We start from the raw sequence: 17,437 nt of genomic DNA, 5'->3' as shown, positions 1-17,437 counted from the left end.
TTACAAAGAAAAGACTACACCAAAAAAAATATGCTCAGACTCTAAAAGTATTTCTTGAAGAATACTGGTAGATCTTAGACGAGAAATTCTCGGAAAAGCAGATTCACAAGTATTTACAGCTGGGAGCCTAGGTCTTTCAATTATTCCAAATGTAACAAGTATACCGGTGAATCGGAAACAGATCTATAGAATATGGTTCTTGGTTATGACAGCAACCAAATCTACTAGGATGAAGATGTCTGCTATACAGCCGCCCGACGCAGCTACCAACCCACCAACACTTCATCATCCTGAAAGGATTTCGAGATTGAGGAAGTTGATCGTGAGACTATGCTGGGGGAATTAGAAATACCTAATGACCATTGGACTTTCAAGGCGATATTACACGCTCCGATCTGAATTCTGTAGATATATTGCAAATGATGCACAAACTGTCGCGCGGGAACCCTCACACATTCTTACCACCGAGATCAAAAAGCAAATGTTCGGTTTAACTATAATACTCCTCCAACCACGACCGCAGAGCTCCGATGGTAGGATACTCCAAGAACAGACTCCCGGCCACCACAATCCCCAGTTCCTCGCGGAACTTCTCGGCGATCACCAGACTCATCAGGCTGTCCACACCCAGATTGGCAAATGCTGCGTCGTCGGTGAGATCGGATGGGTCGAGACCGGCTTCGGTGGCAATCAAGGCCAGAGCCTTGCCGGATGTGCTGTCGGAGTCGATGGCCGGGGCAGCAGCAGCGGCCGCCGGTGCTGGTGTAGAGGCAGGGGTCGGTGCTGACGGATTGACCTTTGGGGCAGCCTCTACCACCGCGGGCGTGGGCTGCGAGACAGGAGCAGCAGGCGCCGGGGCAGAGACGGCAGGACCGGCACCCCCCGCAGCAGCATAGGACTTCGCGATCGACGAGTCCGGCGCGGCGAAGAATCGGTTCATGAGGATGCGGGGGTAGCGACGGAACTGGATGCCGCCCACCATCCCGACGATCACATTGTCCTGGAAGATATACACATCCCCCAGATACACGGAGGGATCGTCGGCGGTTGGGATCATCTTGACATAGGACCGGTACCGCTGGCCGGGGACCAAGGGCCGCGCGAAGCGCATACTGTCCCATCCCGGGGTCACGCAGAAGGTGTTCGCCGTGTCGCTGGCGTCGGAGACGTTCATGATGAACCCGGCCAGATGCGCCACGCTGTCGATGAAGTACGGAGGCACGGTGTAGCTCCCGCCGCCGGAGACGTGCTTGAGGGTGACGTCGGCGAAGGCCTCGAACTCGTGCATCACGACCGCTTGCATGCCCCGGTACTTGTCGGCGTACTCGACAAGGTTGTTGCCGAAGAGGGTGTACGCCATCCTGTGCGAGAAGCGGTTGGCGATCCCCTCCGCGGCGAGACGCTCCAGGGTCTCGATGCGGCCCTGCACCAGGTGCGCGAGCGGGCTCCACGATGAGAGCCAGTCGTCCGCATTGCCGTACACGACGCGGCAGGTTGCAAAGGGTTCCGAGACGGTGCCGTCGTTGGCGACGCTCTCCCAGACGAAGTCGGCGGCACCGGCGTGGATGTCGGCTGTTGTCGCGGTGACGCGGAAGTACTGCGGGACCTTGGTGTTGCTTTGGGCCACGAGGCCCTTGGTCACCTTCAGGTCCGTGATGTTGACATGCACGGTCTTGGCCGTGGGGATGAGCTTCTTGTAGAGGTATTCACCGAGGGTGTATACGATATCGCCATGGATGGACTATGTGGTCAGTAGGAGCCCGAGCCAGGAGGTCTGATAAGCACTTACAGACGTAACGACACCGCAGTTGTTCATCTTGTGTCCGTGCGCAGCGGCAAGGAGATCAGGCTGCATCAGGTCAGACTGCATGACGACCTTGCCGGACGATCCAGAGAAGTTCTCCTCGATGATCTGCTGCACAGTGGTGGTGCTGAGACTAGAGACCGGGGCAGCCGCGGCCTGTCGATTGATACCCTTCTCCGCATCGTAGAAGGTATTACCCTTGGTGAGCGCCCAGTCTCCTCTATACTGAATCCAGTAATTCTTCTCGTTCCAGCTGTAGGTGGGCAGATCTAGAAGACGCAGCGCCGCCTCAAAAGGCCGATGGAACTCATCCCAGCGCACCTGCAGCCCCGCGATGTGAAGCTGCCCCAGACTCGCTGCGAGAGTGGTCCAGTTGTCCTCCCCACGGCGGAAAGAGCCCACCGTTACCGGAGCAGGGTCGAAGCTGGCTTTGATAAATGCCACACAGACCGGGTGCGGCCCGACCTCAACCCAGACGGTGTCCTTGTCGACGATCGAGGTCTCCTGCGCGTTCTGCATGGCAGACAAGAAATCGACTGTTCCGCGCGTCGCTCGGCGCAAATACTCGGCATTGAGGGACTTTTCATCAAAGACAACTTTACCCAGCAAAGGGGAGACGATGGGCAGCGTGGGTGGGCGGAAGATGACGCTCTTTCTGGCGGTCTCCTCGAACAGGTCCAGGATGGGGTCGGTCTGGGCGGAGTGGAAAGCAAATGGGACATCGAGGAAGATGACCCTGTAGCCTTGTTCTTTGAGAGGGACCGAAACGGCTTCCATCTGCTCGGTGGTCCCCGACAGAACCGTCTCCTTGGGCCCGTTCACGCATGCGAGGTCATACGGCAGGTCCTTGACCGCATCCTCAATCTCGCGTCGCGACGCCTTGACGGCCATCATCTTGTGCGTGCCGGCAGTACACAAGGACTCCAGCATCTGAGCACGCGACCCAACCAAGAAAATGGCGTCGCTTGCGGAGAGAACACCGGCGATGACGAAGGCCGCGTACTCGCCCAGACTATGTCCGGCGACGACTTCGGGTTTGATACCCAGTGTCTCCCAGTATTTGGCCAAGGCAATCTCCACGCTGGTGTGAGCCACTTGGGTGATGACGGGCGACCAGGCGTGGTCTTTGGGATAACTGCCATCGACGGCTGGGAGGAACGAGGGAAAGCCGTGCTGTTGACCCAGACGGTCAAGGCTTTCGAGCTGGGACCGGAAGAATGGGGAGTGGTGGTACAGCTGCAGGTTCATCGACTTGTCGGCGGCGCCTTGCCCGGTGAAGACAAACGCCACCGGCGTAGCTCCGGTTGTGGGAATTGGCTTCATGGAGTCGACCCCGTCCAGCTTGGAAATAAGTTGTTGCTTCAGGCTGCTCACGTCGGTAGCGCTAACGGCCACACGATGGTTGTGGTGATACCGTCTGGCTGTAAGGGAGTACGCCAGGTCGGCCATACTCACATCTTCATTTTTCTCAAGGTAGGCAATCAGTCGCTGGAGATTGCCCTTGAGGGAAATTTTACTCTTTGCAGAGACGGTAAAGACATGACTGGGTCGCGGATCGGATCCAAGTCTGTCTCGCACTGGACCTTCCTCCAGCACAAGCGTAGTATTACCACCAGCTGCACTGAAGTTGTTCACCACCGCAATGCGCTTCTTCTCGGACGTCCTGGACCATGCAGTGGTCTCGAAGGGAATATGCAAGTTGCGCCGGTCCATATCTTTAGGAAAGCCCGGGTTGATGTCAGTTTTGATGCCGACATGAGGCGGAATTGCACCTTTTTGCAGCATAAGCAGGACCTTGATAAGCGCCGTCACACCCGCAGCAGCCTCTCCGTGGCCAACATTGGCCTTGACAGCACCGATATGAAGCGGCTGTTTGGCGGTTCGCCTTTTGCCCTTGATAGGGGCAAACACGTTGGTGATGGACTCCATCTCTTCGGCATCACCTGCTTGAGTTCCCGTGCCGTGGAACTCCACGTAGCTGACGTCAAGCGGGTCGATGCCGGCCCGCGCCATGACTTGCCGATACAGATCGGACTGGTGGCCGGCGTGAGGATGTGTGATGGAAACCGCATTGGCAGAGTGGTTGGTCGCCGCCGCTGGAATCACGCCGAGGATGTTGTCGTTGTCCGCCAATGCATCGTCCAGCCGCTTCATGACAATCGAGCCGACACCATCGGCGCGACAGTACCCATCAGCCGTGCAGTCCCAAGTCTTGCAGGCGTTGGGCGTCTTGGTGAGGAAGTGGCCGTTACAGAGCCCGGCGAACGCATCCGAGTTGGTGAGCACATTCAGACCTCCTGCGACGACAGTGTCGACATCGCCTGCCCAGAGTGCAGTGCAAGCCGCCTGGATGGTGGCCAGACTCGAGGAGCAGGCCGTGTCGCAGTTGAAACTGGGTCCCGCGAACTTGAAGAAGTAATTGATGCGCCCGGGACCAAAGGCGCGACATCCACCGGGGATGAAGTAGGTGCTGATCTCTTGACCCGTGTTGACCTCCCGATAGTCGTCACTGGCCTGTCCGTACCAGGTGCCAATGCGGCTGAGATTTGTTGCCGGCGTGCGGTTCGCCACATACCCGGCTCGCTCCAGGGCTTCATATGCGGTGACAATGGCCAGGCGCTGCATGGGGTCGGTCTGTTCCGCTTCACGGGGCGACATGTTGAAGAACGGTGCGTCGAAAAGGCCGGGCTCGTCGATGAAGCACCCGTACGCCGTGTGGCTGGTATTCATCCTCTTCCCAGTAGGATCGTGATGCGAGTCCACATCGAAGCGATCGGCGGGGATTCTCCGGTGTACGTCCAGTCCAGCTTCAAGGAGATCCCAGAACTTCTCTGTATCCGTGGCACCACCTGGCATGCGACAGGACATGCCGACGATCGCAATCTTCGACTGCATGGAGCTTCCGGGCGAGTACTGTCCGTGGTCGACGTCGGTCCCGACCCACGCCAGAAGGTCGTCGGAATCAACAGGGAGATCCGTCATGGCGGACGTCAACGCAGTCGACAGCTGCTGGGCTGGAAGAGAGTGACGGAAGACCTTGATGTTGACATCGTGGACGTCGGTCTTAGCCACCCGCTCTGCAACACCACGAATAACATTGTCCCACACGATTTGCTTGGTTAGAACTTCGAAGATCACCTGCTCAAACAGCTCTGCAGCACTGGAGGCAAGAAACGGCTGGCCGGAGCTGGTGGACATGACGGGCACGACGGGCTTGTATCGTGCCGGTAGCGAAGGCGATCGGACGACTGCCTGTGCGTCTTCACGCGTGTAGAGATGCGCTGCATGGCATAGCCCTCCATAGACCGGGAGGTGCGCAAATTTGCGATCGCGAAACGAGGCGTAATTGCGGAAGAGCGCCTTGAGCCGAGATGGGGGTCCGCTCACAGTGACCGAGGTTTCGCTGATCGCACTGACAAAGATCTTGCTGGCTGATGGGGTCCGCTCCTTGGCTTGGATGTCATCCAGCTCTGTCTGAGCCTCGTCGACTGTCATTCCATGGACAACGTATGCCCATGACTCGGAAGACTCCGCATCAACGGCCTCTAGGTTATGCGAGACGTCGGCCACGAACACGCCAAGGCGAAAGGCAATGCGCAGGACCTCCACGCCAGCCATGACTGCATCGTCCAGGGATGTGGAGACTGAAACGGCTGTCGAGACCAGTATACCCACTCCCAAGCCAGTCAGTAAGCTGTTGGTCTCTGTTGCCCGGTCCTCTGGATAGAGCTCGCAGTGCCTGATCAATTAGTCTAGCACAGGAAGAATCAAAGGGAATGAGAGGCGTACCCGATGTACATCCCCAGCTGCAGCACACAGAGCAGCACTCCATCGATAGATTGAGCAAGCGGTCCCTTGCGTAGCTTTGTCTCACCAGCCAAGGTCGTCACGGACTCGAAAGCAGGAACCAGCTGCCCCAGTTCCACGCGTAGCTGGCTGACCTCATTTCGCAGCACCCTCGTGGCTTCGCTCAAGAACCGAGCCAAGATGGGATGACTGCTGTGCTTGCTATGACTGTGTAACCGGCGCAGAAGGGTCGAAAGGTCATCTGTGGGAAACTCATTGCTGAAGTACAGGACCTTAAGTTTGTTGGGTAGGTCTTGCGCGTCTGCCGGGGGGGTATAGGTTACCATGTCGAATGAGGCTGTTGAGGACGACGACGAGGGAGCCGACATGCCCTTGCTACCTGTACAAGCGGCAGCAAATTTGTAAGTGTAGGGAGGTGGAGGGTAGATATCAGGCAAAAGAAGAGTGGAGAGTGTCTAGCGCGCACCAAAATGCAAAGGAGAGTGAATCAAACTGATTGATAATGGAGCCACATCGACTTGGATTGCCAGGATAAATAGTCCAGTCACTCCATGTATCTCCATGTACTTGCCACCACATAGACTAGCAGCAGAGACAAATAGCCCGACTCCCGAGTCGGGATCCGGACAACGGAATACGCAGACGCAGCACCCCCGACGGGTTATACAAATGAATCTTGGGAATTTCCGGTCTGAATTTTCGATAACGCTTCCAAGCCAGACCAGACCATCGCATCCCAAGATCAAAATGGGTGAAGGAGGCTACCGACAGATCAATAAGACCCTGAACGCCTGCGCGTTCGATGACTATCTCGTCACCCAGCAGTCACGACTGCCCAAACTTCTGGATATCGAACAGCTCAGTCCGCGGGTGCTTCGAGTCCTTGGCCAGAATGCGGGAAAGGTATGCCCCTCACCGACCCCCCCGCGAGATGATCGAACCTAATGGCCGGTGAAGTTCACGTTGCAAGGCACGAATACCTATATCGTGGGCACAGGCCAGCACCGCCTTCTCATCGACACCGCACAGGGCTACCGTGAATGGGCCGATTTGATCGACGTCACACTCTCGAACCGATCGATCTCATTGTCCCATGTGTTCCTCACCCATTGGCACGGCGACCATACCGGCGGCGTTCCGGATCTCATCCGGATGTATCCCCACTTGGTGGATGGTATTTACAAGAACTCGCCCGAGCAGGGCCAACACCCCATCGAGGAAGGCCAAATCTTCAAAGTCGAAGGTGCGACCCTCCGCGCAGTTCACGGACCAGGCCACTCGCACGACCACATGTGCTTTGTCCTTGAGGAGGAAAACGCCATGTTCACGGGCGACAATGTCCTTGGCCACGGCACGAGCGCCGTCGAGCAGCTGGGCCTCTACATGGACACTCTCCGGAAGCTGCAGGCTCAAGGATGTAGGACGGGCTATCCCGCCCACGGTGCCGTCATTCCCGACCTCAATCTCAAGATCGCCACCGAACTGGCGCAGAAGACCCGTCGGGAAAAGCAGTGTCTTGCTGCGCTGGGTCGGATCCGGAAGGAGAGGTCCACGGGGCAGTTGGCTAGTGTTACTGTTGGTGAGCTTATTGACGTAGTTCATGGCACTCGGGTGAATGAGGAAGTACGGAAAATGGCATTAGAACCGTTCATGGAGGAAGTCTTGAGGAAGCTGGCAGAGGATGGAAAGGTGGCATTCCGGGTGAGGAAGGGGGTCAAGACTTGGTTTGCTCTTACTTGACTTTGTTGCCTTGACTTTTGCATTCTTTCACCGAGGCTGAGAGCATTGTTGTATGATCCAGTATAATTATTCGACTCTCAGTCGTGTTGAGAAGGTTGACAGCCCCGCCTGGGACGTGTATCCTACCGATAGCTACAAACCATGCCTACGCAGTGTGACAATCGTAAAGTTTGTGCATCAGTGCAATGAAGCTTTATTGGCTATCGAGCTCTAGAGACAAACTATCTAAGCAGCACCACCATCAATTCCAAGAACCTTCCCATTCACCCATTCGCTCTCGCTCGAGGCCAAGAAGCACACTACCTTGGCGATATCGACGGGATACCCGCACCGGGTCAAAGGCGAGACATGAGCCACAATCTATACTGTTAGTCTCTGTGAACAAAATGGCGCGTCTTGACGAAACTCACATCCAGGATCTGCTCTTTGGATAGCTTGTCCGCGTTGGGCAGATAGTCCTTGGCCGTCTCATGGAACATATCGGTGACGGTGCCGCCGGGGGCAACCGCATTGACGGTGATCTTCTTGTCGCCACAGTCTTTGGCCAGGCAGCGGACAAAGGTGTTGATGGCCGCCTTGGACGCGGAGTAGAGCGAGTGCTTTGGCACGGTGAACGAGTCGGCCGTGTTGGAGCTCATCAGAATGATCCGGCCATTCTGGTTCAAGTGCTTGTACGCTTCGCGGGCGACGAAGAACTGGCCGCGGGTGTTGACGCTGAAGACGCGATCAAACTCTTCCTCGGTGACCTCACTCAGGTGTCCGAATGAGACGACGCCGGCGTTGGAGCAGACGATGTCAATACCGCCGAACACCTTGACGGCTTCCTCAAACAGCTGGACGGTTTGGGGCACCTGGCTGACGTCGGCCTGGAGAGCGACGGCGTCGGACCCCAGGGATTTGATCTCCTCGACCACTTGGTTGGCGGGTCCGGCGGATTTGCTGTAGTTGACGATGACCTTTGCGCCGCATCGGCCCAGCTCGACAGCCATCGCGGCGCCGATGCCGCGGCCGGATCCGGTCACCAGGGCGACTTTGCCATCGAGCCGGTAGGGGATGTACGAGATAGAACCCATTTTCAGAGTGTTGTGAGTTGTGAGCTTCGCAAGAGCAACGGCACGACGAAGGATATCCTTTTGGAAGTGTATCTTGCACCGTCGTGAATCAAGTGTACGGGTTGAACAAGATATTTGTTCCCAGTCAGGGCTATTTTTCCTTTTCCGAATGCCGTCCGTCGAGGTGTCCGGGTCGTGAAATCCCCCGTTATTGCCCGACCCCGTTTTCCGACTCCACAAGATGTCCATCCATTTCGACGATTCTGCGTTCTTTGTCTGTTGTCGCCTGGTTGCATTCACGGTTGAACTTCGCCTCCCATTGCCTCAATCCTACCCAGCGAATATTTTGTCACTACAACCTTCGAGCCCTGAAAATATATTTCCACAACCGAACAACCTGCAGTGCCCTGCAAAACCACATTCACCATCTCTACCACGAATACATCCAATCAATGACCGCCCCAGCTTCCACCCAAGCCGCAACACTGCAGCGGTTCCTCTCAGCCTGGAAGAAATGGGACGCCCAGGAATGGATCTCCACCTTCTCCGACGATTTCCAACAAATCACCCTCCCCCACAGCCTGAACATGCCCGTCCGTACCCGCAAGGAAGTGGAGGTTGTTCTGCCTGCCCTCGTCGCGACGGTGAAGTCCTATCAGGTACGCACTCCGTCGCGGTAGTAGCTACGTTCAGGCGGTCAAGCAATGTTAACTCCGACAGCTGCAAATCCACCACGTCATCCATGATCCCGAAAACAACAAGGCGGCGGTATACGCGGCGTCGACGGGGACGCTTCCGTGGGGGGACTGGAACCTCGAGTACGCGGCTTTCTTGACGTTCACCGACGACGGAGGAAAAGTGGCCCGACTCGAGGAGATGCTCGATACCGCGTTTCTGCAAGAGTTTGGGCCGAAATTCGGGAAGTACCTGGAGGAGAATGGGGGGCCGGGGGCGGTCGCTGCTGGGGGGAAGTAGGACCCGCGGTCGAAAGCTTGATTTTGAATACTATAATGATAAATCGTTTCATTCCTAGAAAATGGTGTGTGGACTCGTGCATCGGGAGTCAAGGTCGTGGTTTCGTAGAAACAGGGCGTATCTCTAAATGCACCAGACACGAAGTCGTCGTTTCGGTGAGGGTTAACGAGGCCGAATTCAGGGCTGGCCTCGGAGGATGTATTGTAAGTTACCGCGGACACGATCAGGTTTACACACCCAGCCAAATAACTGCAGCTGAGAGTAGAATAACTCCAATAATAAACACGTCACATCCAATGACTGTCAGATATCTATCTACCCGTGCTCAAGCCTCCTCCTGCCCCTTAATATACGCCTCCAACTTCGGCAAGAAGCTCTTCATAAACACACCATCAAACATCTCCTCGATCCGGTTCACGGACTCGCCACTCTCATCGAACCACACGAAACACGCGTGCTCGTTCTTGTACGGTCCGAAGGGCGAGTCGGCCGTGGTGATGGCATAGATGACCGCTTTGCTCTCCGCGGGATCATGGATGATGTTGTGTACCGTCAGCTGAATCGGTGTTGATTAGCCCTTCGTGTGCCATTGATTAGCTGGGTGGGCTACTGTACCTGAAAGTTGGTCAGAATGGACATGAGCTTGGGGAAGAGCTTCTCGGTGATGGCCCGAGTGCGAGGCGGGACCCCCGAGCTGAATGGCAGAGTCACTTGCGCGCAGTCGTCGGACCAGCTGGCCAGGAAGCCGTCCGGCGTCCAGCCTTTCCAGCCGTCGATGAATTTGTTTAAGGTGGCGGTTTGGATGGCGGCGGGGGCGGGCATGGTGGTAGCTTTGTCACTGGGCAAACGGTCGGTGGTCTGGGTGGAAGGTAGAATGGGGAGGGAGGTATTGCAAGAAAGTCTTAAGGTGATCGTGATGGCCCATGGACAGTACTCGGGGCATTCAGTCAATCGGGAAGTCGGGCTTGAAGGGCCCGGGGGAGTCGGAATGGCTGGGGGGAATACCCAATGAGCAATTACCCGAAAGCACGCTTCAGGAAGATCGTTGCAGTTGAAGAAACACAGAGAAAAGCGGGAATGCTATCATGAAACTAGTCATTCACTGATTTTCTTGGTCAGATGGGAATGGGGACATCGTAGGGTCCATTTTGAGACACATTACGTATACTTGGGGATACGGCTGGATGCTTCAAGCTTCAATAATCAAATTCAGCACAACATCACGGTTCCAGTCTGGAACTATCGCCTCGTAGCTAAGATAACCTTCGCAGGCCAAGTTCCCTTGACCTCAGCGTCCCCAATGATCTCTTCCATCTCCTGCCACAACTCCCCGAAATGCGGATCTTCCCTCGCAAACGGAAACGACAAGACATGCTCCTTCACACCCTCAAGCCCAGTCACAAAGCTCCACCCATCCTCCTGCACAAAGGTCTCGACATCGTCTACGCCCGTATAGACAGGCTCGTGGACCTGCACCTCCGGCGGCAAGGGCGCCGTGATGCCGCCGTTCTCCATGTTGAGGTGAACGCGCTGGGCCCGGGGCAGAAACAGCCGCTCATCCAATGGGGCGACATTGTACTGGCCCTGGGTGCGGGCCATGACGGCAACCAGCTTCTCCGGATCATCGGCCTTGGCCAGCAGGGCGCGGCCGCCGGAATGGTTGATGCGAGTGTAGACGTCCTGGATGCGGGGGTCCTCGAACTGCGCCGCGCCAAAGGCCGCGCAGGCAAAGGTGCCCCCGGGCCGGAGCTGGCGCGCGATCTCGCTCATCGCGAGCGGCTGGTCGCAGAAATGCAGGACGTTGGTCGCGAAGACCATGTCCACGCTGCCGGGGGCGATGTCGTCGCCCTCTTCGACCCGGGCTGCGCGGTAGCTGAACCCGTCCGTGCCCAAACGATCCTCGGCGAGGATCACGTTCTCCTGCGCGATGTCGGAGATGATGACATGCTGGAACTTGGAGCGCAGGATGTGTGCGTAGGGCCCGTTGCCGGCGCCGACATCGTGCACCGTCCCGAACTGGCCGCCGTGGGATTGGTGGTAGTGGAAGAGGCGCTGGAAGAAGGCGTCGGGCGCGGAGGGGCGGCCTTTGAGGTAGTTGTTCCAGAAGGCTTGGCCTTTGTCGAAAAGTTTGTCATTCGAGTCAAAGGAGGGGACCGTGGCTGTTGCCATGGTGTACGGATGCACTGGGGTTGGCTGGCGGATGGTCCGGTGGTGTACACCACCTTGCCTGCCAAAATATTTAAACCTCCATTGACTCGCCGAGCTTCGGATCTCGGGGTTCGGGGGGTAAGCGCTCGGTGGTAAAGGCCAACTGCATCTATTCTGCATCTGCAAGTGGATTACAAACATAATGTATCACTGTGCATTGTACAAAGGAATCATTATCGGGGTCCCGATTTGGGCCCCTCCCTCTCCGGCCCCTCCAGGCCCAAGTAGCCCTCGATCTCCCTGTGCAATGGTGCAGCGGGGTCATCACCTCCGCAAGCGGTCCACAATAGCCCTTGACAGGTCACAAAGACGCTTCCGCAGATCGGCTTCCAGCGTGTTCACCAAGCCGGGCGAGAAAGGTTTTAAAAACGCATGGATGCCTCCTGCAAGGGGGCCGGTCATGTGCAGCGAGGGGTCACAGGTGTCCGGCGGCTCCTCCCCGGCCGTTTCCGAGATGCGGCGCAGCCGCTGTGCCAGCAGATCAACGGATGCCTGGACGCCTGCGAGCTTGGAGAGGATGCGCTGCACGGCAATGCGCTGTTCATCCTCGCACGCGCAGTCGGTGGAGGAGGGGGGGCCCTGCAGGACGGGCTCGAGTGGGTCCTCGCCTGAGGCAGCCCCCGTGGCCGCGGTGTACCAGGCAATGACCCGGAAAACTACGAGAGACAGGGTGATCAGGAGGTAGCTGTCGTTGGTACAGTTGCATTGCAGAATGCTGCGGACGGTCTCGCTGGTCTGCTCGTTTTGGGCGAGAACGCGTTCGAAATCGGGCAGCGTGGGCGTGGCGGTGGCCCCCGGATCGTTGCCGCACCCCGGATTGCCTGGGGAGAGATCGGCTAGCAGCGCAAGAGCACGAGCCAAGCATTGGCAGGCGGCCGAGGTTGGACGGCTGATCGTCGGTGCTGCATCGATGTGAGGTCGCACTGCAGATGTGGGAGATGTCGGGTGCGTGATGAGCTCCGGTGCAGGGAATGGGCACGTGCGGGTGTCGTCGAGGGTGAAGTCAAAGAAGGTGGCTGCATCGTCTTGCTGTTCTAGAGGAAGTCCTACTGCCGAGGCGAAGAGCTCGTCCAAATCTGGGAAAGAACTCGCGGGGAGTGATGATAGGCAGTTCTCGTCGAGCGATCTCAGGGCTCCGAAGATGTCGGGATACGGCGAGCATTGTCTCTGGAGACCGAGCGACGGGGAGAGCCCACCACCATCCGGGGTGGACGGACTGGTGGTGTCGCTTGCCTGTGCTGAGGTGAATGTCGGACTCGGTGATGCTGTGGCGGTCATGGTCGCTGCCATCGTCAACGCCGAGTCCCTTCGTGCCCTGGTGTGAGTTTTGCCCGATGTACGACCTGCACGCTTTGCAGTGCTATACACGCAGGGGTGATCTCGTTTGGCACACCGAGCACAGCTCGGCTTTTCTTTGGTGCATCCGACTTTGGTCGCCGCGCACAAATCACAGGATTTGCGCAGCTTGGACGAGGCTCGTGAAGATGCGGTCGGCAGTGGTGAAGCCATAGTATGGACTGGCAAAAGGGCAGGGTGATTCAATCGCCGAACGGGAAGTAGAGAATGCGATGAGGGCGTGGTCCCATCTTCTTAACGCTGCGCTATTTACAGCTCTAGCGGACTACAAGCTATGGTGGTATGGTGGCCACAACTTCCCAATCACGAGCTGTGGCTTATGTCGATCCTGTTAATCCCAGCTTGGACCAGTTTCCTGATTTATCAGGCGCAGAAAGAGTACCCAGGAGGCATGATGCTTCTCCTCTGTCGGAGTCACTACGAAAGCAGTCTACTTGATTCGTGTTCATTCATCGATAAAAGCCCTAGTCACAAGTAGCACCACTCCGTCCCAGACTAGCTAGGTATAGGTAGGTACTAGGTACTGTACCTAGTTCCAAAGACAATAGCGATGGCGAAGCTCCAGCCAATGATCGGCGAATGTGACGTGCTGCCGATAATCAATCGGTTCCCTGATCTTATGCTGGCCTCCTATTGCAGGAGTCCCCGATATTAAGGCTTACCGCGCTTGGACCTGTTGATAAGCTCTATTTGAATTGATGCTGACGTGAGATCTTCGCCACTTATGATTAGCCTGAATGTAAGGGAGCAGGGATCAGCGGAGATGGCGTTGGTTTCTCGCCCCAGGAGGATTCTGTCCCCATATTGCCCCCAATCAGTTCCAAGGCTCAGATGCAGGATCGACACCACCCCCGAGTGGTTCTGCATGGTTGCAGGCAGCGACTCTAGACCCTCTAGGCGCCGGTGGGGTAATCTTCTCATAAACACCCCGGTCCCAGCGTGCACAGCTTGGAAGACTCCCCCTATCGTCCTCCTTCGCCATGATTTCATGCCAAAAAGAAGCAAACACCCCGTGGAGACTGCTTTGCTTTTTCGTATGCCGGGATACGTTCTGGGTACAACGCAGAAAATGCTTGGTTCGCACCAAGTCTCGTTCATGCATTGGGCGGAGAAACCCGAAGAGTGGAAAAGCAAGCGCAATTGTTCAGTCATGCACACCACATTTTAGTGCTGACGGACCCTGACGGCGCGTTCCATCTAGCGTTGCAGCGCGTATCGCAGCTTTGCCTGTTTCTTATCCAGCTCCTGCGGATAGAATGTCCGACCGGGGCATTCTCAAAAAATGTCCGGGGATTCTAACTCCCGAGGCTAGGAATGAAGGCAGATACTCTGCAGTCCTGCAGGAAATAGCGCCACTTCACAGTTGTGAATATCCTCTGCAGCCCAGAAAACCCCGCCTTTGGCATGTGGCCCACAGTCATCCTGCCTCGAGCTCATTACAGCATCTGACCAAATACGTTCTTCACGAGCTTGCATGGTCCGAAGGATCTTCCATCTTGCTACAGGCGGGGCATCGTGGCCACCATACGCATAAAGCTGTGAGTCTGGATTTGACGAGCGACCTTCAGCTCATTCCTGTCCAACCTCCCATGACATGGCGTACCTGGCTCAGTTGGAGGCAGCCTCGAGTAATCTTTCGGCAGCACTGGAGGAGCTTGCCTCGCATTACAGGAATGGCGGGACAGACAGTCTGGGTGCTCGACCACCACAGCTGCTACCCACAGAAGCACCTCCAGAGGTCCACAGGGCAAGAGAGTCGGCGTTGGCAAGTCTGACCAGATTGCAAGTCATGCTGGCTGGGCCGACGGATTTGCTGCAGAATCTGGCAGGCCAGGTGGTTACCATTTTTCTCCTCACTGAGATACTGACTAACAAAACGATAGGTGCAATTGCTGGCCTGTATACAATGGCTTGGCGACAGTCAAGTTCCTGCTTGTATTCCGTTGGACGGCACAGCCTTGATCAAGGATGTTTCCAGTCTTATCGGGGTTCCAGAAAGCCAGCTCAGTCGGGTTATCCGAATGGCCACAACCGGGGGATTCCTCCAGGAACCTCAACCAGGCCATGTGTCCCACAGCGAGGTTTCCGCGGCCTTTGTGACAAGACCGTCGTATCTCGACGCAGCCATGTTTTTGGCTGAAACGGCTGCCCCTGCCGCGTTGACCAAAGAGACAGGTATAAAACAGGATTCCGACTCCGATGGGCGGAAGGATGACAGCCCTAGTCTGTCATCCTTCGCCACTGCCAGCGAAGCCCAATTGCCTCGCCTACAGCGGCAGTGGCAGGCCTACCTGCGATATGGAACGGGCCATGTGTGCGACACGGCGACCGATGTCTTGACCTGTCTAGAGGGAATCCGCATGGCCAATGAGTCTGCCGTGGTTGAGGTAATCACTCCCCCCCCCCCCCCATCACCCACCCGAAGCCCGCGTCCATGTCGCTGATCTAAGTCTGGGTGAAGGTCGGCGCACGATCCACAGAACGGGCCATCGCTCTCGCAAACCAATATCCATCGCTCCGCTTTACAGTCCAACTCCAATCCTCCAGACATGACCGACTGCGGACATCGAATCCCAGGATAACCATCTCCCACCGACAGCCAGGATCACCACAACCCATTCTCAACGCCGCACTCTACATCCTCAATTTCCCCATCCCCGTGCCAGGATCCTCACCCGCCTCGGTGGCGACGCACCTCTCGGCTGAGCTTCGCGCACATCTACCTGCGTTGCGGCTGAACCGTTCGGCTACCTTGGTCGTCATTGCTCCCTCGACGTCCGATTCAGATGAAGGGATAAGGCTGACTCGGATCCGCGATCTGTCCTTACTACAACTGGCCAGACAACGCGAGTTGGGGTTGTCCGAAGTGATCAATCTGCTGAACGGAGTCAGCGACGGGGAGGGAAGACTGGTGCTTGTGAATCAGGTGCGATCTGTGGGAAAGTATGGGGTCACGGCGTTGGAGGTGAAGTATCAGCCTCATGAATTGGTGCGATAAGAACTTCTGAGTGTAGCCCTATGGAAGGGAATGAAAGCATTCGTCTCAGACCTACAAAATATGCCCAGTTTCTCTCAACGCCCCTTCAATGCTTGATCAGACTGCCGCGGTTGGAAAAGACCCAATTCAATCCAACGAACTAAAGCTCCATTGCTACTAGTGTCCAGTTATCCCAGATGAGCGATACTTGCCTAAATTCATCCAATGCTATTGCTCTGGGGCGTAAGCACAAAAACAAATTCTTGACCTCTTCCTTGGCACATCCGGAGCCAGAGTGACCGCATTTTTTTCTTTTCATATTCTAGTTCCATCCAGTTCAGGCTTTGAGAGGCAATGATCTGTAAATAGAAAGGGGAATTTGCCGAGGTTCGAGGGGCGCAGATATTGCAAGGGAGCTGCAGGAAGTCGAGAATTGGCTTCAGCGGTGCTAAACAGTCACAACGCAGCCGGAGAAAGCTGTGACTAACTGAAATCACGCTAGTTATCCATTAATTGGGGGGGGAGGGGGGCAGCATTTCCGGCCCGGGCTCAGACACCAATTACTTTCTGCTTTCAGTGGCCTTGGGACTCCTGTCTCCACTCCGCGTACTTTTTGTCGTGTGGTTGGGTTGGCGCGCCCGTGGGAGCGGAGTTTGGGGTCGGTGCCGAGCGGGGGCACACGCCACCGAGAGTCGCCTGGGCAAACATGCTTGATTTCTTCAGTCTGCCCGTCACAGCAGGCGGCGAAGGTGTGGCACCTCGGGCACTAACTGTACCTTGGAATAGGACTCCCGCATGACTGGCCAGCTGCTAAAAGCTACTCCGCGCCCTGTCCCCGCACGTAAAGCTATCTTAGGTAGGCCTGGAATGTGGCAGTCCGACCAGGAGAAATAAAAGATAGTTATCTCCGTGGGCGCCACCGGACTCGGGCTCGAATTGATCTCCGCTGCGCTTCTGCGGGTGACCTCATTTCTCAGTCGGGTTGGATTGTTGCATGGCGCAGTTCATGCCGCGATAAGCAACCGGTCCCAGTCACGAGTCTCGGCATCCGTATATTAAAGAACAATCAGGATTCTAGAGTTTGGGATAGAGTAAATCTGGCAGAAAATGATGGAATGTGACTACACCTTTGTTGGGCTCGCCAGGTAGCTCTCTCAATCAAGGCTCTCCACCGAGAAGCATCGGGTACTTTGATAATGTGAAGGCTCAAATCAGAATCTAGCCCTAAGTCGTGAGCCATCAACCGCTGCCACTGTTAGATAACGAGATTAAATGATGACTTGACCCGACTTCGTATTCAAGAGGGTGTGAAGCATTCCATGCACACTGTTTGTTTTACTACTGGAAGTGCGTAGGCACTGCCGATAATTCACCACCGCGAGATTACGATGCCGACCTTCACTTACGTGTCTCAGGACATGACTTCCGCAAACGCCCGAATGAAGATCAGATTACTGGACCCACCCAACGGATATCTTCAGTATTCAACAGATAATCCCTCAGAACCAGCCCGTACGA

The 17,437-nt window shown here is 56.2% G+C and overlaps 8 protein-coding genes across 8 annotated transcripts; 3 read left to right on the top strand and 5 right to left on the bottom strand.

Moving 5' to 3' along the window:
* Positions 1-318: 318 nt before the first annotated feature.
* On the bottom strand, positions 319-6,119 carry BO72DRAFT_435130 (type I polyketide synthase). The gene is made up of 3 exons (XM_040943269.1): positions 5,594-6,119; positions 1,790-5,543; positions 319-1,741 (listed from the first exon to the last, which is right to left on the bottom strand). The coding sequence occupies exons 1-3, from the start codon at positions 5,977-5,979 to the stop codon at positions 491-493; spliced, it is 5,391 nt and encodes a 1,796-aa protein (XP_040798434.1). The 5' UTR covers positions 5,980-6,119; the 3' UTR covers positions 319-490.
* Positions 6,120-6,325: 206 nt separating this feature from the next.
* BO72DRAFT_435127 (putative metallo-beta-lactamase domain protein) lies at positions 6,326-7,510 on the top strand. Its single transcript, XM_040943268.1, has 2 exons — positions 6,326-6,514; positions 6,569-7,510. The coding sequence occupies exons 1-2, from the start codon at positions 6,359-6,361 to the stop codon at positions 7,349-7,351; spliced, it is 939 nt and encodes a 312-aa protein (XP_040798433.1). The 5' UTR covers positions 6,326-6,358; the 3' UTR covers positions 7,352-7,510.
* Positions 7,511-7,523: 13 nt separating this feature from the next.
* On the bottom strand, positions 7,524-8,511 carry BO72DRAFT_435125 (SDR family oxidoreductase). Its single transcript, XM_040943267.1, has 2 exons — positions 7,762-8,511; positions 7,524-7,711 (listed from the first exon to the last, which is right to left on the bottom strand). The coding sequence occupies exons 1-2, from the start codon at positions 8,422-8,424 to the stop codon at positions 7,577-7,579; spliced, it is 798 nt and encodes a 265-aa protein (XP_040798432.1). The 5' UTR covers positions 8,425-8,511; the 3' UTR covers positions 7,524-7,576.
* A 175-nt stretch (positions 8,512-8,686) lies between these two features.
* On the top strand, positions 8,687-9,404 carry BO72DRAFT_530138 (nuclear transport factor 2 family protein). The gene is made up of 2 exons (XM_040950281.1): positions 8,687-9,062; positions 9,124-9,404. The coding sequence occupies exons 1-2, from the start codon at positions 8,856-8,858 to the stop codon at positions 9,376-9,378; spliced, it is 462 nt and encodes a 153-aa protein (XP_040798431.1). The 5' UTR covers positions 8,687-8,855; the 3' UTR covers positions 9,379-9,404.
* A 130-nt stretch (positions 9,405-9,534) lies between these two features.
* On the bottom strand, positions 9,535-10,265 carry BO72DRAFT_450679 (uncharacterized protein). The gene is made up of 2 exons (XM_040945310.1): positions 9,994-10,265; positions 9,535-9,934 (listed from the first exon to the last, which is right to left on the bottom strand). Exons 1-2 carry the CDS (start codon positions 10,198-10,200, stop codon positions 9,704-9,706), a joined length of 438 nt encoding a protein of 145 aa, XP_040798430.1. The 5' UTR covers positions 10,201-10,265; the 3' UTR covers positions 9,535-9,703.
* Positions 10,266-10,617: 352 nt separating this feature from the next.
* Positions 10,618-11,547, bottom strand: tpcM (methyltransferase tpcM; the record flags this gene model as incomplete). The annotated part of the gene is made up of 1 exon (XM_040941559.1): positions 10,618-11,547. The coding sequence occupies one exon, from the start codon at positions 11,545-11,547 to the stop codon at positions 10,618-10,620; it is 930 nt and encodes a 309-aa protein (XP_040798429.1).
* A 303-nt stretch (positions 11,548-11,850) lies between these two features.
* BO72DRAFT_470801 (uncharacterized protein) lies at positions 11,851-13,809 on the bottom strand (the record flags this gene model as incomplete). Its single annotated transcript, XM_040947053.1, has 2 exons — positions 11,851-13,061; positions 13,605-13,809. 2 exons carry the CDS (start codon positions 13,807-13,809, stop codon positions 11,851-11,853), a joined length of 1,416 nt encoding a protein of 471 aa, XP_040798428.1.
* Positions 13,810-14,315: 506 nt separating this feature from the next.
* BO72DRAFT_201811 (uncharacterized protein) lies at positions 14,316-16,010 on the top strand. Its single transcript, XM_040939603.1, has 3 exons — positions 14,316-14,776; positions 14,826-15,329; positions 15,404-16,010. Exons 1-3 carry the CDS (start codon positions 14,537-14,539, stop codon positions 15,938-15,940), a joined length of 1,281 nt encoding a protein of 426 aa, XP_040798427.1. The 5' UTR covers positions 14,316-14,536; the 3' UTR covers positions 15,941-16,010.
* Positions 16,011-17,437: the final 1,427 nt, after the last annotated feature.

Source organism: Aspergillus fijiensis (genome assembly GCF_003184825.1).
Source record: "Aspergillus fijiensis CBS 313.89 unplaced genomic scaffold BO72scaffold_48, whole genome shotgun sequence".
In the NCBI taxonomy this organism is placed as follows: Eukaryota; Fungi; Ascomycota; class Eurotiomycetes; order Eurotiales; family Aspergillaceae; genus Aspergillus; species Aspergillus fijiensis.
The sequence above is the reverse complement of the archived record's forward strand: the minus strand, read 5'-3'. Positions and strand labels throughout refer to the sequence as shown.

Bases quoted from the DNA above. Each gene is read 5' to 3' on its own strand.
- BO72DRAFT_435130 (XM_040943269.1), bottom strand. From the start codon at position 5,979: ATGTCGGCTCCCTCGTCGTCGTCCTCAACAGCCTCATTCGACATGGTA. The intron at 5,544-5,593 runs GTACGCCTCTCA...CTAATTGATCAG, and splicing joins CAGCTGGGGATGTACATCGG to GCACTGCGAGCTCTATCCAG. The intron at 1,742-1,789 runs GTAAGTGCTTAT...CTGACCACATAG, and splicing joins ACTGCGGTGTCGTTACGTCT to TCCATCCATGGCGATATCGT.
- BO72DRAFT_435127 (XM_040943268.1), top strand. From the start codon at position 6,359: ATGGGTGAAGGAGGCTACCGACAGATCAATAAGACCCTGAACGCCTGC. The intron at 6,515-6,568 runs GTATGCCCCTCA...TGGCCGGTGAAG, and splicing joins TTGGCCAGAATGCGGGAAAG to TTCACGTTGCAAGGCACGAA.
- BO72DRAFT_435125 (XM_040943267.1), bottom strand. From the start codon at position 8,424: ATGGGTTCTATCTCGTACATCCCCTACCGGCTCGATGGCAAAGTCGCC. The intron at 7,712-7,761 runs GTGAGTTTCGTC...CTAACAGTATAG, and splicing joins CCAAAGAGCAGATCCTGGAT to ATTGTGGCTCATGTCTCGCC.
- BO72DRAFT_530138 (XM_040950281.1), top strand. From the start codon at position 8,856: ATGACCGCCCCAGCTTCCACCCAAGCCGCAACACTGCAGCGGTTCCTC. The intron at 9,063-9,123 runs GTACGCACTCCG...TAACTCCGACAG, and splicing joins CGACGGTGAAGTCCTATCAG to CTGCAAATCCACCACGTCAT.
- BO72DRAFT_450679 (XM_040945310.1), bottom strand. From the start codon at position 10,200: ATGCCCGCCCCCGCCGCCATCCAAACCGCCACCTTAAACAAATTCATC. The intron at 9,935-9,993 runs GTACAGTAGCCC...ACACCGATTCAG, and splicing joins CCATTCTGACCAACTTTCAG to CTGACGGTACACAACATCAT.
- BO72DRAFT_201811 (XM_040939603.1), top strand. From the start codon at position 14,537: ATGGCGTACCTGGCTCAGTTGGAGGCAGCCTCGAGTAATCTTTCGGCA. The intron at 14,777-14,825 runs GTGGTTACCATT...ACAAAACGATAG, and splicing joins TGCAGAATCTGGCAGGCCAG to GTGCAATTGCTGGCCTGTAT. The intron at 15,330-15,403 runs GTAATCACTCCC...GTCTGGGTGAAG, and splicing joins ATGAGTCTGCCGTGGTTGAG to GTCGGCGCACGATCCACAGA.